The sequence below is a fragment of the Globicephala melas genome, chromosome 16 (assembly GCF_963455315.2).
Source record: "Globicephala melas chromosome 16, mGloMel1.2, whole genome shotgun sequence".
In the NCBI taxonomy this organism is placed as follows: domain Eukaryota; kingdom Metazoa; phylum Chordata; class Mammalia; order Artiodactyla; family Delphinidae; genus Globicephala; species Globicephala melas.
The window spans coordinates 1,781,185-1,809,069 of record NC_083329.1 but is presented as its reverse complement, the minus strand read 5'-3'; the positions used below and the strand labels follow the sequence as shown (position 1 = coordinate 1,809,069).

At 48.5% G+C, this 27,885-nt stretch overlaps 1 protein-coding gene across 1 annotated transcript in view; it reads right to left on the bottom strand.

The window, feature by feature from the left end:
* The window catches only part of TCERG1L (transcription elongation regulator 1 like), a 193,958-nt gene that overhangs the window by 25,409 nt on the left and 140,664 nt on the right, over positions 1 to 27,885 (bottom strand). The window contains exon 8 of the mRNA XM_060286295.1: positions 16,775 to 16,844. Coding sequence (XP_060142278.1) covers positions 16,775 to 16,844 — 70 coding nt within the window. The remainder of the gene's footprint in view (positions 1 to 16,774; positions 16,845 to 27,885) is intronic.

Below are 27,885 nucleotides of genomic sequence, written 5' to 3'. Positions count from 1 at the left end.
AAGTGATGAAAAGGAAGAACCTACAACCAAGATTACTCTACCCAGCAAGGATCTCATTCAGATTTGATGGAGAAATTAAAACCTTTACAGACAAGCAAAAGCTAAGAGAATTCAGCACCACCAAACCAACTTTACAACAAATTGCTAAAGGAACTTCTCTAGGCAGGAAACACAAGAGAAGTAAAAGACCTACAATAACAAACCCAAAACAATTAAGAAAATGGTAATAGGAACATACATATCGATAATTACCTTAAATGTGAATGGACTAAATGCTCCCACCAAAAGACACAGATTGGCTGAATGGATACAAAAACAAGACCTGTATATATGCTGTCTACAAAAGACCCACTTCAGACCTAGGGACACTCACAGACTGAAAGTGAGGGGATGGAAAAAGGTATTCCATGCAAATGGAAATCAAAAGAAAGCTGGAGTAGCAATTCTCATATCAGACAAAACAAATACTATTACAAGAGACCAAGAAGGACACTACATAATGATCAAGGGATCAATCCAAGAAGATGTAACAATTGTAAATATTTATGCACCCAACATAGGAGCACCTCAATACATAAGGCAAATACTAACAGCCATAAAGGGGAAATTGACAGTAACACAATCATAGTGGGGGACTTTAACACCCAACTTTCACCAATGGACAGATCATCCAAAATGAAAATAAATAACGAAACACAGCTTTAAATGACGCATTAAACAAGATGGACTTAATTGATATTTAGAGGACATACCATCCAAAAACAACAGAATACACTTTATTCTCAAGTGCTCATGGAACATTCTCCAGGATAGATCATATCCTGGGTCACAAATCAAGCCTTGGTAAATTTAAGAAAATTGAAATCGTATCAAGTATCTTTTCTGACCACAACGCTATGAGACTACATATCAATTACAAGAAAAAATCTGTAAAAACTACAAACACATGGAGGCTAAACAATACACTACTTAATAACCAAGAGATCACTGAGGAAATCAAAAAATACCTAGAAACAAATGACAATGAAAACACGACTACCCAAAACCTATGGGATGCAGCAAAAGGAGTTCTAAGAGGGAAGTTTACAGCAATACAATCCTACCTTAAGAAACAAGAAACATCCCAAATAAACAACCTAACCTTACACCTAAAGCAATTAGAGAAAGAAGAACAAAAAAACCCCCTAAGTTAGCAGAAGGAAAGAAATCATAAAGATCAGAAATAAGTGAAAAAGAAATGAAGCAAACAATAGCAAAGATCAATAAAACTAAAAGCTGGTTCTTTAAGAAGATAAACAAAATTGATAAACCATTAGCCAGACTCATCAAGAAAAAAGGGAGAAGACACAGAGCAACAGAATTAGAAATGAAAAAGGAGAAGTAACAACCAACACTGCAGAAATACAAAGGATCACGAGAGATTACTACAAGCAACTATATGCCAATAAAATGGACAACCTGGAAGAAATGGACAAATTCTTAGAAATGCACAACCTTCCCAGACTGAAACAGGAAGAAATAGAAAATATGAACAGATCAATCACAAGCACTGAAATTGAAACTGTGATTAAAAATCTTCCAACAAACAAAAGCCCAGGACCAGATGGCTTCACAGGCGAATTCTATCAAACATTTAGAGAAGAGCTAACACCTATTCTTCTCAAACTCTTCCAAAATATAGCAGAGGGAGGAACACTCCCAAACTCATTCTACGAGGCCACCATCACCCTGTACCAAAACCACACAAAGATGTCACAAAGAAAGAAAATTACAGGCCAATATCACTGAAGAACATAGATGCAAAATTCCTCAACAAAATACTAGCAAACAGAATCCAACAGCACATTAAAAGGATCGTACACCATGATCAAGTGGGGTTTATCCCAGGAATACAAGGATTCTTCAATATACACAAATCAATCAATGTGATACACCATATTAACAAACTGAAGTAGAAAAACCATATGATCATCTCAATAGATGCAAAAAATCTTTCAACAAAATTCAATGCCCATTTATGATTAAAACCCTCCAGAAAGTAGGCATAGAGGGAACTTAGCTCAACATAATAAAGGCCATATATGACAAACCCACAGCCAACATCATCCTCAATGGTGAAAAACTGAAACCATTTCCACTAAGGTCAGGAAAAGACAAGGTTGCCCACTCTCACCACTATTATTCAACACAGTTTTGGAAGTTTTAGCCACAGCAATCGGAGAAGAAAAAGAAATAAAAGGAATCCAAATTGGAAAAGAAGAAGTTAAGCTGTCACTGTTTGCAGATGGCATGATACTATACACAGAGAATCCTAAAGAAGCTACCAGAAAACTTCTAGAGCTAATCAAAGAATTTGGTAAAGTAGCAGGATACAAAATTAATGCACAGAAGTCTCTAGCATTCCTATACACTAATGATGAAAAATCTGAAAGTGAAAATAAGAAAACAATCCCATTTACCGCTGCAACAAAAAGAATAAAATACCTAGGAATAAACCTACCTAAGGAGACAAAAGACCTGTATGCAGAAAATTATAAGACACTGATGAAAGAAATTAAAGATGATACAAATAGATGGAGAGATATACCATGTTCTTGGATGGGAAGAATCAACATTGTGAAATGACTATACTACACAGCAATCTACAGATTAATTGCAATCCCTATCAAACTACCACTGGCATTTTTCACAGAACTAGAACAAACAATTTCACAATTTGTATGGAAACACAAAAGACCCCAAATAACCAAAGCAATATTGAGAAAGAAAAACAAAGCTGGATGAATCAGGCTCCCAGACTTCAGACTATACTACAAAGCTACAGTAATCAAGACAGTATGACACTGGCACAAAAACAGAAATATAGATCAATGGAACAGGATAGAAAGCCCAGAGATAAACCCATGCACATATGGTCACCTTATCTTTGATAAAGGAGGCAAGAATATACAATGGAGAAAAGACAGCCTCTTCAAGAAGTGGTGCTGGGAAAACTGGACAGCTACATGTAAAAAAATGACATTAGAATATTCCCTAACACCATACACAAAAATAATCTCAAAATGGATTAAAGACCTAAATATAAGGTCAGACACTATCAAACTCTTAGAGGAAAACGTAGGCAGAACACTCTATGACATAATTCCAGCAAGATCCTTTTTGACCCACCTCCTAGAGAAATGGAAATAAAAACAAAAATAAACAAATGGGACCTAATGAAACGTAAAAGCTTTCGCACAGCAAAGGAAACCATAAACAAGAAGAAAAGACAACCCTCAGAATGGGAGAAAATATTTGCAAATGAAGCAACTGACAAAGGATTAATCTCCAAAATTTACAAGCAGCTCATGCAGCTCAATATCAAAAAAAACAAAGATCCCAGTCCAAAAATGGGCAGAAGACCTAAACAGACCTTTCTCCAAAGAAGATATACAGATTGCCAACAAACACATGAAAGAATGGTCAACATCACTAATCATTAGAGAAATGCAAATCAAAACTACAATGAGCGATCACCTCACACCAGTCAGAATGGCCATGATCTAAAAATCTACAAACAATAAATGCTGGAGAGGGTGTGGAGAAAAGGGAATCCTCTTGCACTGTTGGTGGGAATGTAAATTGATACCGCCACTATGGAGAACAGTATGGAGGTTCCTTAAAAAACTAAAAATAGAACTACCATATGACCCAGCAATCCCACTACTAGGCATATACCCTGAGAAAACCATCATTCAAAACGAGTCATGTACCATAATGTTCATTGCAGCTCTATTTACAATAGCCATGGAAACAACCTAAGTGTCCATCAGCAGACGAATGGATAATGAAGATGTGGCACATATATATATACAATGGAATATTACTCAGCCATAAAAAGAAATGATATTGAGTTTTTTGTAGTGAGGTGGATGGACCTAGAGTCTGTCATACAGAGCGAAGTAAGTCATAAAGAGAAAAACAAATACCGTATGCTAACACATATATATGGAATCTAAAAAAAAAAAAAAAAAAAAAAGGTCATGAAGAACCTAGGGGCAAGATGGGAATAAAAACTCAGACCTACTAGAGAATGGACTTGAGGACAAGGGAAGGGGGAAGTGTAAGCTAGGACAAAGTGAGAGAGAAGCATTGACATATATACACTACCAAATGTAAAATGGATAGCTAGTGGGAAGCAGCCGCATAGCACAGGGAGATCAGCTCGGTGCTTTGTGACCACCTAGAGGGGTGGGATAGGGAGGGTGGGAGGACGGGAGACGCAACAGGGAAGAGATATGGGAGCATATGTGTATGTATAACTGATTCACTTTGTATACAGCAGAAACTACCACACCATTGTAAAGCAATTATAGTCCAATAAAGATGTTTAAAAAAAAAGAGTAAATTCTAACACTTAAAATAAAAGCTAGCTCAAGCCAAAATTGTATGGACGGTGAGAGGCAGCATCCCCTGGGGCACAGTTGGGTACCCAAGCCTTGCTGGCTGTGGGGGGCTGGGAACAGCTGCAGTGCTGGGGTCACTTCACTCTGAGGGGCTTCATGTTCCGTGCACCTTGTCCCCCTCTTGGAGACACCATGGTGGCCACACCCTCCTGGAGCTCTGCCCCCAAACACACCCTGCACTGCCCCTCCCCCAGTCCTCTAACTGCCACTGAGCTTACCCAGCTGCTCCCCTAACGACGGGTGTGCATGTGCACACGCGTGTCTGTCCCATGTGGGTGATCTGTGGGGCCAGGGTTTTCAGATTCTGCCCGTGTGCACAGTGCAGCACATTATTCTGTCCAACGCACTAGACCACATGCAGTGCAACTGGATTCTAGACACAGCGAGTACTTTTACGAACAACGAACTTTCATTAGTTTATCTGGGGCTGAGGGGACTCGGGCCTCTGGACCTGGCACATCCGCTACCTGTCCACAGGCCACCTCTCCGACGCACAGACACACCTCCTTCCGCCTCCTGAATCTTTCCATGGAGCCATCCTGGGGTCGGAATGGTCACCCTGGCAAAGAAATTATAGCCACTGACGAGGTGCCTGTTACAGTTCAAAGGAAAGTGTTTTTTTTAATTGTCCAGTCTATGAGGGGAGGTGGTGAGAGAGAGAGAAGGAAGGAAGGAAGGAAGGAAGGGAGGGAGGGAGGGAGGGAGGGAGGGAGGGGAGGGCGAGAGAGGGAGGGAGGGAGGGAGGGAGGGGAGGGCGAGAGAGGGAAGGGAGACATTGATACAGAAGACTGCACTGTTTTTTCAGCAGGTGCACACTGGGGAGGTACATTTCTCAGCAAGTTTGAGGCCCCCCAGTTGACTGAAGTATCAATACAGTTGTGGCCCCTTATCCACAAGGGGTATGTTCCTAGACCCCCGGCAGACGCCTGAAACATTGGCTAGTATTGAATCCTAAAGATATAGATATATGTTATGCTTTTTTCCTATCTAGACATACCTATGACAAACTTTAATTCATAAATTAGGCACAGTAAGAGATTAACAACAATAATAAAATAGAACAATGATGACAATATACTGTAATAAAAGTTATGTGAACGTGGTCTCTCTTTCTCAAAATGTCTTATACAAATTCAATGCCTTTTCCATCTTAACTTGAGCTCATCGCGCACTGTGGCCAGAAGTATTGCAGTGTGAGGTGTAATAGCAAAACTAGCATGAATTCCCTTTTTCCTTCTTCACAATTTCATGGATGGAAGATTCATTCTGACCAGAGATCTTAGCAACTTTATCATACAATTTTTTTTTCTTCCCTTATTAAGTCAAGAACTTTCACCTTTTCACTTACAGGAAGCACTTTCTGGCTTCTCTTTGGTAGATCTGAATTGCTATCCGAATTGCCAGCATCACTACTCTTATGCTTTGGGGCAGTTATTAAGAAAAATCAGGGTCACTTGAACACAAGCACTGTGACACTGTGACTGTGGGTCGGACAATCAAGATGGCTACCAAGTGACGACCAGATGGGACAGGCTGGACAGAAGGATGATTCACGTCCCGGGCAGGATGGAGCTGACGGTATGAGATTTCACATTACTCAGAACGGCATGTGATTTAAAACACATGAGTTGTTTATTTCAGGAATCTTCCACTTAATATTTTTGGACCTCGTTTGACCACAGATTAGCTGAAACTGCAGAAAGCAAACGCTCAGGTAAGGGGGGGACAACTGCATACACATGTGTCGTCATCCCACCACCCAGATGGGCAGGAGCTCAGAGTACAGAGCGGAATGCATACAGAGACAACTGGGGCAAACTGCACACCTTCATGTCCTCATGTGGGGCATCAACAGTGCCCACCTTGTAGGGTCGTTGTGAGAATGCAATGAAGTAATCCAGGCCACTCCCTCAGGGCAGCCCCTCACTCAGTGGGTGCCTCCCTCCCTCCCTCCCTCTTTCCCTCTCTTCTTCCCTTTCTTCCTTCCTTCCCTCTCTCCTTCTTCCTTCTGTCCTTCCCTCCTAATACTATACTTCGAGAGACTTTGAAGAAATAGGTTTTTGATTTGACCATTGCCTGAACGCAGAACTTGAGATGGGAAGAGAAATAAATGCCGACTCAGGCTGAGATGGGCGACTGCAGCCCTGCTGATTCCATCTTCTGTGAAGACAGTGCTGACATCTGAGCACCACCTGGTTCTGGAGAAAAAACCAAATGTGGCTGGTGGGGTTGAAGACGCTCCCCAGGTGGGGACGTCTTGCTGCAAAACCTGGGGCAAATGATGGGAGCGCTCTGGACCTTTTTTTTTTTTTTGGTAAAACAGATAGTTTGGACAGGAAGCTCTTTACACGTCTCCAGGCACTGCAGTTCTGTGATGCAAATGCGACCCTGTTCTTTAGTCCTGTTGAAATATTTAAACATCTTGATTCTGCCATCAATTTATTAGCTCTGTCTCCCAATTTTGCAGTTCCTATAAATGTGATAAGCGAGCCTCCTGTCTCTTGGTCCAATCCATGCTTTCCTGCTGGTGATGAGCACGGACAGGGCGGCCACCGCGCCCAGAGGTCTGGGGGGCCCTGGTCTGCCTCCTGCACAGTCTGTGTCTGCTCCTGCCATGGCCACCGTCTGGGGTCCCCGCTGGTGGCCGGCCCATGGTGACCTCCGAGGCTGTGCAGCCCCGGGTAAGGAGGGCCACTGAGTGACTTGGGTTTTGTGCCAACCCACACTTACTCCCTCCCTGCCCCTAGGCTGCTCCCTCCCTGCTAGGGATGCCTTCCTGCTTAACCCACCAGCTGTCCATAAACAGTGACCGCTGGAGGCCACAAGCCGCCAGCCCCCAGGGCGGGTGAGCAGAGCGGTGTCCTTGCAAGGATGGTCCTATGAGACAACGAAGAATGTACCTGGTCTTTATCCCCGTTCCTGGCGCAGAGCTTCAAAAAGGTGTGAAAACTGCTGAGTGAAAGGAGCCCTTTTGGCCACACCTGAGTTGATGCCAGCAAGGCAATGCAGAGTGGGCCTGAGATGCTTTCAAAGGAGGGGTGGCCCACCCTGTGACTAGAGGGTTGGAACTTTCAGTCTCACGCCCCCCACCTGAGGAAGGGCAGGGGGCTGGTGACTGAGTTCATTCACACAGCCAGTGACTGAAGCGCTCGTGCCTGCTTCACGACACCGGATGTAAACTCTGCAGAATGCGGCTGGGGATCTTCCAGGCGGGATCGCATATCCGTGTAAAGGGAGGGGCTGGCAGGCGCACACTGCGACTCCACGGGGACGGCAGCTCCTGTGCTCGGGCCCCTCCTGGACCTCACCCCCTGCTTCTGTTCCCTTTGGCTGTTCCTGAGCTGTACCCTTTATAACAAAACCGTCACCCTAAGCATAGCGCCCTCCTGAGTTCTGTGAATCATTCTAGAGAATCATCAAACCTGCAGAGCGGACATGGGAACCCCTGAATTTACAGCCAAGTGAGCCAGAGGTGGGCACGGCCAGGGGACTCCACTTTCCACTGACATCTAAAGTGGGGCGGGGTCTTGTTGGGACTGAGCCCTTGACCTGGGGGTCTGCACTCACTCCAGGGGTTCGGGCCAGAGCAGTGCTGTCAGGAGGAGCGGCAGCTCAGTTTGTATCAACCCTGTGCAGCGGTGTGGCCCTCGTCAGCCAGGGCAGCCGGCACGGCTCCCGGGCGCCACCGTTCCCTCATCGGTGACCCCAGTGACCCCGGCTTGGCTGTAGGGCTCAGCTAATCTCCCTGCCCTGGAAGAGCTCCCGAGGGGCACACTTGTAGGATGGACACAGGCCCCCCACGGCCCCAGGCTCACCTATGTGAGAGAGGGGCAGAGAGCAAGAACTAATCAACCTACTAAGTGTGCAGTTAGGTGGGGTATTCAGAGATGTTACCCGACTAGGAAGTTTAACACAAAAAAACCCAGATGCGGGTGGGATAGGGGCCATCATGGGGGCAGGCGGGACCCTGGGGGTCAGGGCTGCCTCCAGAAAAGGGTGCCTGGGAGCACATCCCAGAGAGTGAAGGAGGTCCGTGCACGTGTGGAGAAGGGGACCAGGGCTCTGCTGTGCAAAGGCCCTACAGAGCATCCAGAATGTTCCAGAGACAGCCAAAAGGAGGCCACGTGGCTGGAGCACCTGAGTGCTCACAGGGGCAGTGCTCACAGGTCCCTGGGGTCTCCTGGGCCACAGTGGTGGTGGGGGACACGGCCTGTTACCCGAGTGAAGTGGGGAGACCCGGAAGGTTAGGCGTGGTGTGTCCTACGGTCCCCGCTGCCCCAACCCCTGACTGGGCCCTCTTCCCCTTTGACTGCTCGGCCAGCGATGCCCCAGGTGTGAGGTCCAGGGCCGGCTCGGGCAGCTGACGTGGGGTCCCTACCGTGGCCTGCGTCTGGAGCACGTGGTTATTCATCCTCAAGACTCCGGGGCGCTGAGGTTTGCCAGCCCACATCTTCCCAAACGTTTCCTGGACATGAAACGATTCCTGAATGCCTGTTTCCTCGGTGTGCTTTTCCAGCTCCTTCATTATTCTAGGCGGCGCACAAGATGCTGCTGCTGCCTGCGGGGAACGACGGAGTTGACAGGTGCAGCGCATGCACAGAGACCCCGCGTCCCCTGCAGAGGCTCTCGGGGCTGTTAGTGCCGTGCATTCCCCTTGCTGCTTTACAGACCCTCTGACCTGCTGACATCACAAGCTTCACGCAGGTTTGCACATGAGGCTGCGCCCTTTGGTCCATGCTTGTCACCCAGTTTGTGCATTTGACCTTGGACGTGTCCCCAAGGCTGTATTTTAGGGGCTCTGTTACCAGACTCTGAGCGATGAAAAGTCCAGCTGAGAGGTATTCATGTCATATTCCCTCAGGCATATTCCCGCAGGCAGAAAAGCCAGGAAGACAGCCCGAGACTCTGACGAAATCTTAACTGACTCTGAAAATGAGCTGAAGTTTTCAAAGCAAATGGTGGATGCCAAAAAGTAGCAGCATATATCAGACAAATTCAGGGAAAGAAAGGCTATTGGACCAAAGAGAGGTCTGAAAAGACACCTCAGAGATCCAAGAAATTAGAAATAAAAAAGGAAAAAAACACTTCAGAAATGAAGAATAAACCAGAAGTTGCACAAACTTGAGTAGAATAAATGCCACACAGGTAATGCCTTAAGACTAACAGAAGTTGAGGAGAGGAAAATCGAAAAACAACAAGAAAATACATAAGAAGGATGCAAAACAAAGTGACACAGCAGAAGGGCAGAGAAGAACCAAACAGCATACTTGGAGCTGCCGACGTGGAAACTCAAAGCAAAGAAATAGAACGAATACTAAAATGTAATTCAAAAAAATACCTTTATATAGAAAAGATGCACACCTGCACTTTGAAAAGGTGCACATCATACCTGGGACAATTACCCAAGAATCACCAAGATAGAGACACACTGTGTCATTTAAAGGCTAAAATTAAAAACTAAGATGGATTGAAACACACCAACTGTGTGTCAATCTAGGGATTCATAATAAATTTGTCATCACTGGAGGATGCTCTTGCTAGAGAGCTGACACAGTATTTTGAAAATCAGTATGAAAGGGAAGGAACCGAGCATCTACCCTGCTTCTTCTGTTTGAACAATACCTCAGTGGAACCAAGTGGTTTATGAGGGTATGTTTTTCTTTATAAAAGTAGTTAAGGTAATAAATGCAAATGAAATAATATAATTAAAATATCAGCACGAAAAAGTCCTTCTAGAAATAGAGGATCTGGACAAGTCACCTGCTCACATCACAAAAGACAGACTACCAGACATCACATGTCTCTCGACAGAAGGAACTTAACACTACCATGAAGAATCCTTCCCCAGACAGTAATCAAACTTGAACTGATACAGCCTCCTGGTCTGACTACAGAGTTACAGAACTTACTAGGGCCGGGAGAACCAGTGAAAGCACACCACGGAGATTCAGTGCTACCAGTGGGTCAAGGTCCAGACTATGGGAAACTCCACAGTTGAGAAGAAATTCTGGTTTCTTTAAACACAAATGAAAAAAAAAACAAAAAACAAAAAACGCTGAGGCAGAAGGAAGGAAACTTACAGATTAAAATAGATTTAGGAGAGAGCCACAGAGGGCTATGTACAAACTTAATTTAGATCTTGATTTGAAAAATAAAATTGTAAAATAAAATAAAAGTCAAGGAAATCTGAACAATGTCTGGGAGGCTCTTTGATAATAGAAAGGAATTATTATTTGTTGTTTATTTTTTAGGTGTGACTATGGTTGCATTAAAAAAATCCTTATTGTTTAGTTATGTGCTCTGGTATATTTACAAATGAAATTTATATGACAGCTGGGGTTTGTTTCAAAACCATCTGAGTTGAGGGGGCAGGAGAACTAAAGATGAACATTGGCCTCGAGATAGTTGCTGAAGCTGGGAAATGTGTACCTGGGGGTTAAATATCCTGTTCCATTTTTTATATTGAAACTTTTCATATTAAAAAGTTAAAAGGGACTTCTCTGGTGGTCTGCTGCAGAGGGCCCGGGCTTGATCCCTGGTCGGGGAACTAAGAACCCACGAGCCATGCAGTGTGGCCAAAAAAAAAAAAAGTTAAAAATGGGCAAATCAACTCTGATCTCTTCATTGGGCACATTGAGCCATTTCCACTGTGTTGGGCCTTTTCCAGCACCATGTCTGACAGTGGAATAAACTCATAGCCGCTCTCTGTCTCCCCTCCCATCATATGAAGATCTCTTTGCCTTACTAGACGTCATCTCAGCTGGGCCTTTTGAATTTGCCTGAGCTGCCTCTTCCCTCAGCGCTCATTTCTCCGTGGCCTCTCCCTGCGCTGACAGCAAATCTCTCATCGTCCTCCATCCTCTTCAGGACCAGCCTCCATCCCCATCACTGGGGCAGCAAACATCGAGCTGAGCACGCTTTCCGGCAGAAGGCGTCGCAAGATTGAACAGAGCTAAACCATTAATTACCACAAATAGAGGCCAAATACGTGGAGATAGGACGGAAGACTCTCAGCTGACTGCACAGTTATACCCCCAAGGGGCTGTACAGAATGGGCCGAGATTCTTGATAACCAGTCTTGGGAAGAGGATGGGGGGTCGACGTGAGATGTACTCCCCGCCTGGCGATGTCTCTCTGTGTCCCTGCGATGAGGTGCAACAAACCTCCGGCAGACCATAATCACAAAATAAATAGGGATTAACTCGATCACACAGAAGGATTGCTGAAGACACACCTGCCATCTGCAAGGAGGCACATCTCCTCCAGTGCCCACTTCCTAGAGTCCTCTGCTCCCTTGAGAAATCTGTCAAAAACCTACTTAATATTTAAGACTCAACTGACACGTCACCTCCCTGATTGCCTGATGTCCCCATGGCCTTGTCGAAGTCCCCGAACTGCTTTATCACGGATACAGCACTGGCTGGGATGCAATAGCTCCGGTGTTGATGGGAATCTCAGAGACCTGACCCCTGGGCCGTCCCTGCCCACGGCAGGAACTCAAATCAGACAGCAGCTACGGCTCCAAACATGCAGAGACCCAGGCTTGTCCACCCGGAGACCCTAAGGAGAAGCCAGGGGTTCATGTTTTATAATCCTTTTGTGGAGAGAAAATAAATGCCAGGTAATATTTATGCTTCAGTCTGAAAGGACAACTTAGAATACCATGACAAATGACTGTGCACACAGTCTTCTCATGGACAGGTATCAACGAGGCGTCCATCCCAGGTAGGATGTCCTAATGACACAGGGCACAGACTCCGTACGGTTTACAAAACCGCAGGTTTCTATAGAAACTAAAATCATGAACTATGTACAGAGACTCACTTACAAGGCAAGTGGATGTTAATAATTCACTTTCCATGCATGTCCAAGGCCACAAAGAGACGCACACTGCCCCATCTTATGAAGAAATCCAGACTCCGGCACCGGCACTGGACTGTAGATCATTCTCTTGTTATCTTGGGACACATCAAAGATGTAATTTTTTTTTTTTTCGGTACACGGGCCTCTCACTGTTGTGGCCTCTCCCGTTGCGGAGCACAGGCTTCAGACGCGCAGGCTCAGCGGCCATGGCTCACGGGCCCAGCCGCTCCGCGGCATGTGGGATCTTCCCGGACCGGGGCACGAACCCGCGTCCCCCGCAACGGCAGGCAGACTCTCAGCCGCTGCGCCACCAGGGAAGCCCCCAAAGATGTAATTTTATAGCAGTCTTAATTGGGATGCACACACTTCCTAGCATCACCTTATAGCATTTCAGAGGAGCCATGCTCTTACTTTCTCAATAGCTAACTTGTCTGGGATTCTGGAAATCATGTACGCGGAAATGAAAGAGCTGTTCTCACAGGTCATGTGAGGACAGGTGCAGCATGCTGGCCCCTCCTTGCTGCCCACACTCACTGACCATCCTTTGCCTTTGCACCTTGGGTGGCAGCAGCAGCAGCTGTCTATGAACAGAGGGTTTCCTTTCCTCTGTCACAGCTGACTCTCTCTAGGTGTGTGGGCTTGATCTGGGGACAGGCTCAGGGGTGGCGGCTACAAAACCTCCAGACACTAGATTGTTTGGTCTTGTCCTGTCTTTTGGATGGCGGTATCCGTTTTTTGTCCTAGACAGATGCCCCCTGCCCCAGGGGGCCCCCAGGTGGGATGCAGAATTGCAGGTGGATGGATCATAGCCTCACAGCTCTGTGAGGGCACCTCGGTGTCACAGATGGGCGTGGGGGCTGGGGACTACCTCCTCAGGCTGCCCCCAAATCCTTAAAGATGCAGCCTGGTCCAGGGGACACGCTTTCAGTGTGACTTGGTCACCTTGGTTTGTCAAGAGGGGAGTAATGGAGGGCGTATTTGGGGAAAGCAGAAAAGGGCCACAAGGTCACTTCTTGCTAATTCCACGCTCTTGTGTCTCCAGCCGTGGCTGTATGTGACTCCATGGAAGCACCTACTGTAGAAGGTCAGCTTTACCCCTTACATCCAAGGCCATCAGCGGGGCTTCCCCAAAGTTTACGCGCTACCACAATAAACAATGTTCCAAACCAAGAGATTTCTTTTAGTCACTTACCGTAAAAGGCTCCTGTACCCAATAGCCTAGAAACATAAACACATTTCCAAAGCCGTGGGGCCGATGATATTGAAAAACTCAAAAAAGTAACTACACCCTGTCACACTACAGAAAACCACTAGTTTAGCAGGAATCCCCCGGCTCGGCAACCGGCAGAAACTGGCACCCCGTGAAGGGGCTGGAAGCCATACGTACCACTGACAGTTTCTTTACTAACGGGTTTTGTAAAGAGTGATCATTTCACTCTGGCTTTTAAACCAAATGACATACTTTTGCTGAATCCTTCAAATAATTCAACTCAATGATTTGAAATAAATTCTAAATTCTTTAAGTAGACAGCACGTTTGAAAAGCAGGTCTGAACCAAAAACAACCTACACGTCAGAAACCAGCCGAACCCCTGGGCACTGCACACAGCGGGGAGACGCAAACCATCAATTTTCCGGTCCCAGGGGAGACACACTATCGTGCGTCACAAACACAGTCCATTAAACAGTAAGTAACACGCTATCTGGAACCGCGCTTACCAGGCAGTTGAAAATACTTGGGGAATTTGAAAGCTTGTCATTGTGACATATTTCCCTTCCCAGGGAACTTTAGGAAAGTTATCATCTGGACCTGAATCATATGCACAGCTGATTTAATCCCATCTGTGTAAGAATGTTCAAAATGCACATGAACCGGGCCAGGGTGTGGAAAAGACGCAGGGAGCACAGAGCTGCGTCCAGAATGCGCCCTGTAGTTCAGAGGCCAGGAGACAGCCGCTGAAGAGTCATAATTTGCAGAAGCATTTAAGTGCTTTCTGATGTGAAAAATTACACTATGGATACGAAAGGGAAGGTCAAAAGGGACTGATTTTGGCGGGTTCTCTGGAGCCTGGCCTCTTACTAGTTAGGCAGCGTCTACTAAATACACGTGCCCAGAAGCAGCTGGAAGCTTGAGGAGTCCTTGGGCTCCTTGGTCAGTAAGACAACAACCTTCCCCAAAAGGACAAAAGTGCCAAGACGATGCTGGTGTCCGTGCACCCGAGTGAAGAGCTCTGAGCAAGGGGCACGCAGGCCCAGGCTGGGAGGCAGCTTTGGAAGAAGCCACGAGGGCGAGGCTTCCCCTAGAGTGGGCGCAGTGTGCAAAGCGGCTCAGAAGTGAGTGACCAGGACTCACGGAACATTCCAGACCCTGAGTGCAGATCCCCAACTTCCGCTGAAACCTTTTCCCCCGGATCTCAGTGGCAGAACAGAGTGACCCAGGGACCGAGGCCTGAACCATGGCGGGAGCTGGGTGCCTGGGTACCTGAGGGCCGAGGGGGCTTGGAATCATATGATGGCCAAAAGCTTCATGCAAACACCCGTGTTGGTTTCAGAGTCAGTGCTGAGTCATGGAAGAAGTCTTTCAGGTGATGAAAACCGAGACTAATCCTTTGACATTATTTCAATGCCAAGTGTTCAGAGTTTGGGGCCAGTCGCACGGGAAAACGAATAAAACTGGGTGATACAGGCAGACATCCCCACTCCTTTGGAGCTAGCTGAGACCTCCCTCCTGCACGAGTTCAAAACGCATCCAGTAATGGCCAGAGTGCTGCTTCTCTTGTGTCTCAGGAAGCCCATCTTTTTTTAAAATTATATACATTTATCCAAAGATCACAGAGACTGGCTTAGCTGACAACCAGGGTGTGAACATAACAATAAAGAGATGACGCTTGATTTCCTTTCCTGGAGCCCTTGGTCCCCAATGAAGACACTTGGTGTCCATCCTCTGCGGCCCACGCAAGTGTCCTTTGACCCCAAAAGTGACTGTCTAAGCAGAGGATGTGGGGGAGCAGAAAAACAGAGGCCTGGGCGATTGGGTGGGAGGTACCTTGCTCCAGCACGGCAGGGAGCCCCCGGTCCCGCCAAACTGCTGCCCCTGGTCTCCTTCACCCGCGGAAGGAGACCCCACCCTCCACCCAGACTGCCTTCCTGTCTTGGGAAGGACACTGCTTACCCTTCCCTGCATTGTTTCCAGAAAGTTCTGTGGTGTCTGCTTGGTACCAGTTAAAATGACAATATACCTGGGCCCTGGTCAGCGAAACAGTTTTGTGAGGGGTGCACAGTGGAAAAAGGCCAAAGGTGTTGAAATAAAAGGAATAATGTACCCACTTAGGACTAATTCTGTAGGCTTGTGTCTCCACAGGCACCCTGACCCCTGGCTGCCAGCCCTGCCTCCACTTCCTCTCTCCCTTCCTCTCCCACCACCTTTCACCAGGAAGCCACAGGGCAAGGGTGGAAGAGGTGAGAACGGGCACAGGTTCTGAGTCCAGACTGCATTTTGCTCCATCACCGCGAACATTTGTTACTGCAAAAGGACTTCTTCTAAGGCACATTTTTTTAAAGAGAAAATACGCACCGTGCAAACATCCTGACAGCTGCTCGGGGATTCCTGCCGCAGGCCGGGGGTGTCCCATGATGGGGGCTGATAAATGGGCACCCGGTACAGGACTGAATGCACTGCTAGGCTGGGATGAGGGCCATTCCCGCCGGGACATGGGAACCACGTTGGCTCAGGAAGTGGCCTCGTGGGTCCTGTTTTAGATTCGCTTTCATCCTTCCCTGCCTCGTGCCTCCCACCTCCCCCTTCTGGGAACTTGGACACACAGACCCCGAATTTTACCCCTTTACGTAGAACTCAGTAGGAAAGGGACCACAGACCGGGCCTTCCAGGAGGGGAAAGCGGGAACCACCATTCCCCGCCCCCGGCTTGAAAGGAAGGGGCGGAGTTCCCTCCCTCCTGTGCTGTGGCCACAGGTAAACCGTAACAAGCAAACTTGGATGGAGAACGTATTCTCCTGGGGCCACAGGAAGTCACACGGGCAACATCTCACCAGGGCATCACCCACTTTGCAGATGAGAAGCCTGATGTGGGAGTGAAATTACTTTGCCCAAAGTCACTAAGCAAGGCAGACACGGAGCTGGACCTCCAGCCCGGGGCTGCCAGACGCACAACGCACCGCCCACCCAGCGCCACCTTCACCTCCGTGCTCTGTCCACTCCTCAGGGCCCCCAAAGCAAGGCTAGGGGTGAACGTGGCCCCGGGGAGGCCAGGGGAGGGGAGAGGACATCCAGTGTAGACCCGGGGCACCCAGAGCACGTTCTGCTAAGACAGACCTGGGACCCCCGCCCTCTGTTTAGGGGTTGGACCCATTCTTGGATCAGTCAATAGAGTCACAGTGATCCCTCCTCTTCCTCCACCACCCAGTCATCCCTCGAGAAAGGTGCGCAGGAAAGCATGTGGCCACCTACCGATTCCTCTTGGTTCTCACGTGTGGGTCTTCCCTGCCGTCTTCGGAACTTGATCCATCGCCGGGCGTGGCTGAAAGAAAGCCAAGGTCACCTGTTAACACGGAGCCTGTGGCTTTGACAAACCATTGGGAAGCATCACTTTCGAGCAGACTCATCTTGAAATTAAGAAAACAGACTTCCCTTAAAGATGGACCTCAAATCCTGTAACTACGCTCTCAGGGTGCACCCCTTTCATATTTCAGCAGAAGAGAAATCTGATGTGCTTTGGTGCAGAGAAGTCATCTCTAGCTGCTGGCTGTGTAGAGGCTGCTGGACCTTCCAGAAGGGCTGGAGGAGGAAGGGGCGTCCACCTGGCCCCACCCCTCACAGGACTTAGGCCCTGGACCAGCTCTGCTAGCCACGCTGCCTTCACGTCCTTGTGCTTGAACCGCAGACCCGGACTCCCCGCTTTGTCTCCTGCAATGAACCCGATTTCTCCTGCATGCGGCGTGCCCACCACTGCTGTCTACAAGTCTGCTTTCTAAAAGCTAAATTGATTTTGAAGTCGGGTCCCCTACTTACACCCTGAAGAGGTTGGCCCTATAAATGTTAGATGAGCTTTCGGAATGAGAAAGTAAAAAGGTGCTTTGGTGTTTCATATCTGTCTCCAAAAGGAAAGAGGAAAAATGAGTATAAAGATGGTTCTAGATCATCATTGTTTTGGTGTTGACAGGTTGAATGAGGTCCAAACACTCCCTGGCATCACAACGGCCTCCTTGCCTGCTTTTTATTCTGTGTCTGTCATCCCCAAGAAACCGCTTTCTCATAACCACGTCCTGTGTGGGCACAGGGGCAAGGTTCTGGGCTCTGCAGTGCGTGACCCATGTCCTCACCCGCTGCCCCCGTCCCCCAGGACTGCTTCAACCCACGTCCTTCCTGAGGACGCTCTGTAATGAGCTCATAATGAATGTGAAGCTTATGGGAAAAAATATGAATTTCCACGACTGCAAAGCCCTCCACACCTTTTCTTTCTATAAAACCTGACGGTTCTCCATACGCGCGGTTTGAAATCCCAGCAGTGCCCCCCTGCTCCGGCTCCACCCCCCATCTACTCTCCGGTTCGCTTTCGGTGCATAGCGTGGGGCTGCAGCGAGCTGAGAGGGTTGGGTTCTGGTGGCCTCTTCCCACCGACGGCCCGTCCACAGCGGGTCCTGCCCAGTACAGCACTGGGATCAGTGAGCGCTCCCTCGGCGAGAGCCCAAGCCCAGGTGGGCCTTTCAGGGCTCTCCAGTGGGGCTCTCCCCACCTTGGCTCCAGCGACACGTGGGGCTGGATGATGGGGCGTCCCGTGCACCATAGGGTATTGGCAGCATCCCTGGTCTCTGACCCCCAGACGCCCGGCGCCCCTCCCGGTACTGACAACCACAGATGCCTCCAGTAGTTGCCAAATGTCCCCCAAGGGACAGAGCCTCACCCCACCCCCTGCCCCGATGAGAACCAGGGGTCTAGAGAGAGACCTTTGCGGTGACCGAGCTGACGGCCGGGGACGGGCTTTCTTCTTCACTCCCGTGCTCTCTCCCCACGCGCCCATACGTGGCGCCGACAGTCAATCCCCTCTCTGCTGTGCCCCCAGAAGGCACACTTACCTCCCCGGCTCCTGCCCGGCTCTCCACCTCCGTGTCCCACGGGCCCCTCATCTCAGCACATTCCACCTGGATCCACCCTCGCTCCCACTCTCCCGTCTCAGCCTCCAGTCCACCGACACCCCTCCACGTAGGAGCTGCGACTCTCCCTTACGATGCCCCTCCTGGCCCCCACTGGCTCTGGCTGGCTTTTGAAGAAGGAGTGGGTTGTGTTTGCTTGTCCTTCAGGCGGATACGCAGAGACATCATCATCCAGACATTTACTAAGGTGTAGACGAGGCAGCCCTTCCCCGCACCCCGCACAGGACACACTCGGGAAGACCAAAGGCAAGCCAGGAAAACTGAAGAAATACTGTTTTTACGTGAGGTCACACAATTATAAAGATGTTGGTTACTTTCTAGGGTGTTTTTGTTCATTTTGAAGAATTCTATCACGAGTGAAGTTTCCTGATCAAGATTCAAAATTCAGAGGTCATAAAGGAAAACACAAATTTACTGCCTTTAAAAATACAAGACCAAAGGAATGTCAGGAAAAACGGTGGAATAGGGGACTCTCGGGTCCGTCCCTCCACCAAAACAGCTGCTGAACTGCAAAAGTGACTGGAGTCAAGTATTTGAGAACTCTGGAAGCTTCAACATCAAGGGCAGTGCTGGCTGCGGGGAGAGGCTGCTGTCCTTCAGCTGACCTCAGAGACAACGGAACAGAAACTTCAGTTTGGGGACTGAAAGTGACAAGGAATACACACATAAAAACTAGTTTGGAGGGACTTCCCTGGTGGTCCAGGGGCTGAGACTCTGCACTCCCAATGCAGGGGGTCCGGATTTGATCCCCGCTCAGGGAACTAGAGCCCACATGCCGCAACTAAGACCCAGTGCAGCCGAATAAATAAATAAATATTTTCACAAACTAGTTTGGAAAAGTCACAAATGGGCGGCTCCAGCCCTCAACAAGCAGGAATCAGAAACCCTTGAGGAGTAGGAGAACCACGTTGCCAGTGTTGCCACATCGTCACACTCAGAAAGTCCAGATCTCGACCAAAACTACAAAGCATACAAAGAAATAAGAAAGAAAGTATGGTCCATTCACATGAAAAAAAAAGAATTTGACAGCAACCGTCTCTGAAAAAGCCCAAGTACCAAAATTCACTCAAAATGGCTGAAAGAGCTAAACTTAAGAGCTAAAACTATGCAAATCTCAGACAAAAACGTAGGGGCTAAAAGCCAAGAAGATGCTGGATTCGAAAATGGTCTCTTAGATATGACACCAAAACACTGGCAAGAGAAGAAAAATATAGATAAACTGGACTTAATAAAAAATTTTAAATTTCTTGCATAAAAGAACACTATCAACAGAGTGAAAAAGCAAACCACAGAATGGGCACCACATTTGCAAATTAAATATCTGATAAGGGATTCATGATATATATAAAACCCCTACAACTCAGCCACAACAACTAAAACAACAACAGCCCAGTTACAAACGGGCAAAGACTTAAATGGACCTTTCTCCAAAGAAGACACGCAGAAAGCCCATGAAAAGGTGCTCAGCACGGAGTCATTAGGGAAATGGAAACCAAAACCGCAATGAGGTACCACTTCACACACTCTGATGGTAATAAAATAATAAGAAGAAGAATTTTAAAAAGGAAGACAAGTGTTGGCAAATAATATGGAGAAGGACGTGGAACCCATGGGCACTAATGGTGGGAATGAAAGATGGGGCAGCTGCTGTGGTAAAAGGTTTGACCGCTACTCTAAGAGTTCAACATAGAATTACCATGTGAGCCAGAAATTCTACTCCCAGGTATGCACCAAAAAGAACTGAAAACAAGGATTCAAACAGATATTTGTACGCCAACGTTCATAGCAGCATTATTCACAACAGCAAAAAAGTGGAAACAACCCGAGAGTCCATCAGCAGGTGAACCAATAAGCAATGTGTAGCTTATCCCTACAATGGAATACTACTCAGCTGTGAAAAGGAATGAAGCATTGACACGTGCTGTAACATGGATGGGCCTTGAAAACGTTATGCTAAGTGAAATAAACCAGACACAAGTGGACAAATACTGCATGATTCCACTTACATGAGGCATATAGAACAGGCTAATCTATAGACATGGGAAGTGGGATAGAGGTTACCAGGGGAATTATCAATAAACAGTTGCAGGGTTTCTGTTTTGGGGGAGGAAAAAGATGGGAAATAATGGTGATGGTTACATAATACTGTGAAGGTATTACTGATAAATGCCTCTGAACTGTGCACTTAAAAATGGTTAGAAAGGCAAACTTCATGGTATGTGTGTTTTACCACAGTAAGAAAAAAATTCAAGATCAATTCGTTTTATGGAAAAAGAAATCAAAAGAAAAATATTGGAATCACACTATAGACAAAATATCGATCTCCTTGATTTACAGGACTCTGTATAATTCAATACGGAAGACAAACACACACTTCACAGGAATACAGAACAACACAAATGGCCAATCAACCAGTTGAAAGGTTCAATTTTACTCACAATTAAAGAAATGCCAACTGACACAATGAATGGGTCTAAAAACTTAAGATTGGGTGATGTACAGTGCTTATGAGAACAGGCAGAGTCTACTAGTGGGCATGTGAACTGGGTGATCTTTTAGGAGGACGATTTAGCAAAATATCTGTCAAAGTAAAATGCATGTACCTTTTGACCTGGCAATTCCAGTAATGTGAATTTATACAAGAAAAGTACTCGTAAAAATGCTCCTAAGATAAATATATGTGTACAAAGGTGTTCATATCAGCATTCTGTGTGTGTATGAACAAACAGATGACCCACAAGTCCACCAACTGGAAAGAGTCATGGGTATCCAGCCGAGAGAGAGGGCAGAGAGAGAAAGAGAGAGAAGAGAGATGGGCTATGGGGGGAGCGGGGCTCAGAACACGGGGAGCCGGAAAGATACCCACAATGGTGAAAAGCAGAAAGTGCAACATGTCAATTCCTCAGCTGTCCTACTAAAAATATATTCAATACATACTCACAGACATCTACCTATTTTCAAAATTTATTGTCTTATGCCTTTAACCGGCAAGGAAAGGCATGTACATTTTTTTAAAAAAAGGCACTGAGCAGGCTTCCCTTGTGACGCAGTGGTTGAGAGTCCGCCTGCCGATGCAGGGGACACGGGTTCGTGCCCTGGTCCGGGAGGATCCCACGTGCCACGGAGCAGCTGGGCCCGTGAGCCATGGCCGCTGTGCGTCCGGAGCCTGTGCTCCACAACAGGAGAGGCCACAGCAGTGAGAGACCCGCGTACGGCAAAAAAAAAAAAAAGGCACTGAGCATACAGTGAGGCTGGAGCAGGTGGTCAAAGCTCTTCTGAGTCTGTGAGTCAAATGTCTTCCTTTGGGCAAGTGGAGGTGATGACCCCTATTATGTTCGGTCCCCTCTCTCAGAAGGGGAGGCACAATGTCTGGTTAAACTTGCTGGAGAACTGCAGGAGCGGATTTGTTGGGGGAGGGCATGTTTGCATTCAGAGGAGAACTCTGGTATGCGGCATACACCTGTGCCCCAGGCAGATGCAACTTGGAAGAGTCCAGGGCTGTAGTTGCCCCCGGGGACCTAGGAACAGTGGCGCTCCGGCCTGTGAACTGCGCGAGTCCAAAGTCACTCCTGAATGGCAGGTGCTGGTCACCAAGGCCGGGGTCGCGTCCATCACCTGAGCGGGCTCCGCTCCTCCGCTTCCAGACTCACTAGCTTTTTCCAGGGGAGCTGTACGCCCTTAACACAGATGAGCTTCCACCTTAACACACGTGAGCAAAGCACGTGACCTGAGATCTTCGGGAAGTTCTAGGGGCGTCTGCAAGCATCTGGCTGAAAAGACTGACAGCGGGTCAAATAGCCTTGATATTCAAGAAATGCACCGTCTGCTCAGCGGAACAAGACCTCAAAGTTCCTCCAGCCTGGGAACGCCCACAGCCCACAAGGTGCTGGCCCGAGGTGGGGCTGTCATAGCAGTGGGATGGCCCCTCCGGCCGAAGCTCGGTCCTTTCACCGGGGTGTCTGCAAACAAGGCAGTCTGGGAACCTAGCAGACAGAATGATGCAGTGCTTCCGTCCTGGTCTCTGCGAGTCATCGACCCCTAGTGGGTCGCCTGCCCAATGAGGCAGCGCTGAGCTGAAACCTTCGTCAGCTCCTGAGACTGTGGCCTGGGAACCCTGCCGAGAGAACGTGTGCTCTGCCCACCTGGCACGTTTGGGGAAAATGGCCCCGGGTGGAAGCCTGGCTGGGCCGTCCCAGCTCCACCGGCACAACGGCTGCCCTCATTCCCGGGCCAGGAGGGCGGGGCAGCTTGAAACACTAAGTTCTGGGGAAACTGCTTTGAAAAATGCTGTCCCTGTCTCACCTGTTTAGCAGTCCTGGGTCTTGAAGGCACAGAGACAGGACATAACCCCTTTACCAGCACTAATTCCGGGTGGGATCCAGAAACCTGCATGAGCCCTGGCCCTGCCCGTCCAGCAAACTGAAGGCGAGTGTTACAGAGCATCGTAAAGACCCCGCGGAGCCTGCCCGTCCGGCTCCTCCCTTTGCCCATCACAGGCTGCCTGGTCAATTCTGTCAATAAGCGATTCTCTGGAGGGATGGCCTGTCTCCACTCACCTCCCTTACTTGCGGTCCTGTTACAGGGGCTGATCAGTGTGGGCACCGATGCTGGTAACGGCGTCATTCATTGTGCAAAGAGGAGGCGCAGGCCAGGCTGCCAGGTGGCGGCGGGCTGTGGACGGAACACAGGTCCCAGGTGATGGTCAGGGTTCCTCCCAAACAGCCAGGGCAGATGACTTCTGCATGGGGAGAGCCCCTCTCACCCACCTGAGTCCTCGCGGATGAACGAGGCACCTGTTTGCCACTTTGGAGAACACCCAGCATCTGCGTTTTCAGCAGTCCTGGGTCTTCTGGAGTACCGGGCACCTGGTCCCACTGTGTGGTGTAGATCAGTGCACCGTCCCTGGGCAAACAGTGCTCGGGATGGTGACCCGTTCACAAGTCCTAGCTGGGATTACTCACAGGGACGGTTTCATGTCCTCCTTGGTGAAACGCGTGTCATTGTCAATGTACATTTGTCTTGAATATAAACGACTGAAATGTTTACAGAGCAACTGAAGCCAAGTGACTTCCTGCCACGTGGAAGCGCCAGGCTCCCCGCACCCGACTGTCCTGTGTCAGGCGCAGGGAGCAAAACGATTTCCAGAAGCTCCTTTTTATCGTATGCTCGTAAGATGCCCGGCGAGGCCGCCCCTCCTTAGATCTGGAGTCAGACCCTCCGGGGTGCAAACCCTGGTCCCCCACTGGATAGAAGTGTGACCTTGAGCACGTCAGTTGGTCTCCTTTCTTTAATTCCCTCTTCTGTAAAACAGGTATAAAGATGATGGATTGCAGAATAATGGCCTCCAAAGATGTCCACAACCTGATCCCTGGAACCTGTGAATACATTAGGTTGCGAGGCGAGGGGGATGAAGGTTCCTAACCGGTCGACCTTGAGACGGTGGTGAGCCTAAGCCATCCAGAAGGGCCCAGTGTCATCACAAGGACCCTGAACAGTGGAAGAGGGAGGCGGAAGACTCAGCCAGAGAAAAGGGCTGAAGATGCATTGCTGCTGCTTTGGAGCGGGTGGGCAGGGCCATGGAGCCCAGGAAACCAGGGGGCCTCTTGAAGCCGGAAGAGGCAGGGGAACGAGTTCTCTCCTAGTGCCTCCGGAAGGAATGCAGGTCCAACAACAGCAGTGAGACGTAAGCTGGGTTTCTGAGCTCCAGGACTGGAAGGTAATACAGTGGTGTTGGTTTACGCCACTGAGTTTGTGATGATGTGTTACAGCAGCAAAAGGAAGCTGATATAGATGGTGCCCACCTCCTGCAGCTGCGGTGAGCATGAGGAAACAAGAGCCCCTTTTCCCTGCAGGTTCCCTCCCCGCTCCCCCCTCCGCACTTCTCGCCCCCCCCCCAACGCTCCCCGCCCCCCGCCCCAGCCCCGCTCCCTGTCCTCCTCATCCACTGGGAGGCACCCGAGGGAGACGAAAGGCAGGAGAGAGGGGCTGGGAGACACTCCTCCTAATCTCTGTCCCCGCCTCCTGTCTCCCCCACCCCAGAGGATGGGCCCACAGGCGTTTCATCTGATCGCCCTCTGATACACCCCACCAGACGGCGCCAAACCCTCCCAGCAGAAGGGACGGAACCCGCTGTGGACGGTGCAGGTGACCAGGCAGCAGGTGCCTCAGCCAGACTGCAGGGAGATTTCTACCTCGGACAAGAAAAGAGGTCGCCTGCCATTGCAGTCAACGAAGAATGTTTGTTTGACCGCTGACAAGCCATGAGCCACAGCAGCTGTCCTGATCGTGGGCCCTGAGGGGACTTCAGGATGGAGAAAAGCAGGATACCGGCCCTAGATAGTTGAGATGCATATCTAAGGAATGATTTCAATGAGCCCAGACTCTGGGATCTTCCCACAGAAAAGCACTGGAATCATTAACTTGAGATGTCTGGTTTTTATGATTAGCTGTAATCTTTGATGTTCCATTAAATGTGTGTGTCGTTTTTGTTTTTCCTCAACAAAACCTCCTACATACGCTGGCTCCTTCCCTGGCCTCTTTGGAGCAGATCCTCAGAGCCATCTGAGAGGCTGTCCCCCTGGCTTTCAGTCCTCAGTAGGTCCCCGAATAAAACGTTAACTCACAACTTTCAGTCTTCCTTCAGTCTACACTCCCCATCGCTCAGAAGAGAGGTCTTTGGTGCTGCAGGTAAATACAGTGGAAGAACTGAGTCTCTAAGAGATCTGAGAAATGCTGAAGCTGGCGGAAGAACACACATGGGCATGGTACCCTCCACGCTGCAGAGCCTGTAGCAGCCCCGAGAACATCAGGACACAGAACGGATGCGGGGTGAAGGCGGTACTTCTCGTTTCACGTTAGCTCAACGGGCCCTTATTCCCAACTAGCAGTGTGTCTGCTAGAGACCTAAAAAATCTGGATGTGCTGCAAGATAATTAGGAAATAATTCAGGCCTTCATCTGAACCTCTCAGCAATGAAAACAGGATGGAGAAAAAGGCGACTTTTCCCTTAGTTGCCGAATGATGAACCGCTTAGCACTTTTGGCATCCCTGTATCCTTTCCCCGTAGTTGTCTGACACTCTTAGCTCTCCCTTCCACAGCTGACATTCCTAGTACACACACACACACACACACACACACACACACACACACACACACATGCCCCTTCAAACCTACTAGCAGTTAAACGTGGCAGTGATTTTGTCAAGTTCATTTATTCCATTTGTCTATTGAAAAATAATCAATATCAACTGGAATGTTTAATGCTTCCATTTCAGGAGAGAAACAGGTTTCAATACTCAAATCTATAATGACTCATAGTTGAACAAAATGTGAAAAACAAAATTCTACACTGAGAACACTCTCTTCTAGAGCTGGTTCTTATAATAATTAGGGTCAAATCATTGGGTGAATCATGATGGATGACCAGCCAGGGAAAAACGCCCCTTGCTGGTGGCCTGAGGTCATCCACTCTGCCTGCTCTTTGCTAATTAGTCCTCCAGAAATACTTCCTGTCCTCTTTCGCAGCAAACAGAACAATTGAGGTGAGTGGCTCTCAGAAAATTAGAAGTAATGCATTTAAATGCCAATTCTACTCTGCAACAAGTTGAGAATTGAGGTCATTTGCGTATCTTTAAGATTCAGGTTAAAATACACTGGTTTAAGGCAGTGTCTTCCTCTTTTTATAAGAGTAAGTAAGGTTAGAGCTCGTTTTGTAACTGCTTGTAAGTTTATAATTGCACATCTATCTAGATAGAGTAGTTAAGGGGCCGCCATTATAAAGGCGGCACACAAAATGACTTGATATGTTAAATCTATGAGAATCAGGTATTTCCGGTTGTGTCTGTTAGATTTAAGGTTCCATTCTCCACCTTTTTAAGTGTAAAATGAGATTCAGGTCAGCAGAGTGAAGTGGAGCCATGATCTATGATCCAGATAATTCAATTAACTATACAAGGAGGCCATTGGGCCAACATCTAAGCCAGCAGAAGCCTCAAGGTTACAAATCGATGGAAACGCTAAGGAGGACCAGGCTCGGCAGCTGGGCGGGCTTTACCTGCCGCCCATCAGGTGATCTCCTTTCTCTGCTTCTGCACCTTCACTAGGTCAGCCTTCCCAGGCTCTAACCACGTCCAGCCTGGTGCTGCGGGATTGGAATCGATTTTTGCTCAAATGAACTCCTCGCGTTTCTGACATGCCTGTTACTCTTTTAACGCTGTCTTCCACGTACAGTCCTCACAAGCCTCGAAAGGGCAGAAGACTCAGTGGGGGACTCTGCAGACCCCTCTCTGCTCTCGCAGCCCTGACTCAACTTGGTCCAGAGGAGAGAAACAGGCCAACAACTGTATACTGACCGCTAATGAGTGCCTTCCTTTCTCATTCCTTCCAGGCCTTGGGAAAGAAAAAGAAACAGCACCCAATTATCTCCAAGAATGACAGCTGAAGAAAGGAGCAAGGAATCTGCCTGCATTGTTTGCGTCTACCAAGAAAATAAACATCATGGCTACGACAAACTGCACCCAGGGCTTCCCTGGTGGCGCGGTGGTTGAGAGTCCGCCTGCCGATGCAGGGGACGCGGGTTCGTGCCCCGGTCCGGGAGGATCCCACGTGCCGCGGAGCGGCTGGGCCCGTGAGCCGTGGCCGCTGAGCCTGTGCGTCCGGAGCCTGTGCTCCGCAACGGGAGAGGCCAAAACAGTGAGAGGCCAGCGTACCGCAAAAAACAAAACAAAACAAACTGCACCCGACTGTCCTTGAGGTCTGTAGGTCTCAGGACACCCCCTCCCAGGGTGTGCTGTTCTCTCTTGCCCCAGAGTGAGGGCCTTGGGATATGGGTGTCTGTGAGGGGTTTGGGGTTCAAGCCTCCATTCAGCATGCAAAGCACCCCTTTGCATGGATGCCACTGAATCAAAGGAGGAAACAAGATCACAAACCCAATTCTTACTGTCCCTGAGCACAGCTCAGTGTTACAGACTCAGTTGGATGTGCACCTAGAACGTTCCTTCTTCTCCACAGCAGTTGACCTGAGTTGACTCTTGGCAGCAGGTGGGGTGGCGGGTACGGGGGTTTACTCTTTATCTTAAGTGGGGGGGCCTATTAACCGTGTCAATCTCTCCATCCTAGCAAACTGCTACCAGCTTTGCAAGAGCAACCTTTCCCATGTCTTTCAGCACTGATAAAAATGTTAAAACTTTTATGACACCTTTTCCTAAATTCCCATTCAAATACCTCTGGCTCTCACTAAAAATGGGGGCTGGTCTCTGTCATCTGTGTTAGCCCCACCTGAGGCGGAATCAAAAATATCACTGCAAACCCAATAAAACACCCACAAAAATAAAACAAACACTTCTTCAAGGGGTCAAGATCCTATGTCCGGGCCTTTCAGCCAAGCTGTGCGGGTCAGTCAGGGAGAA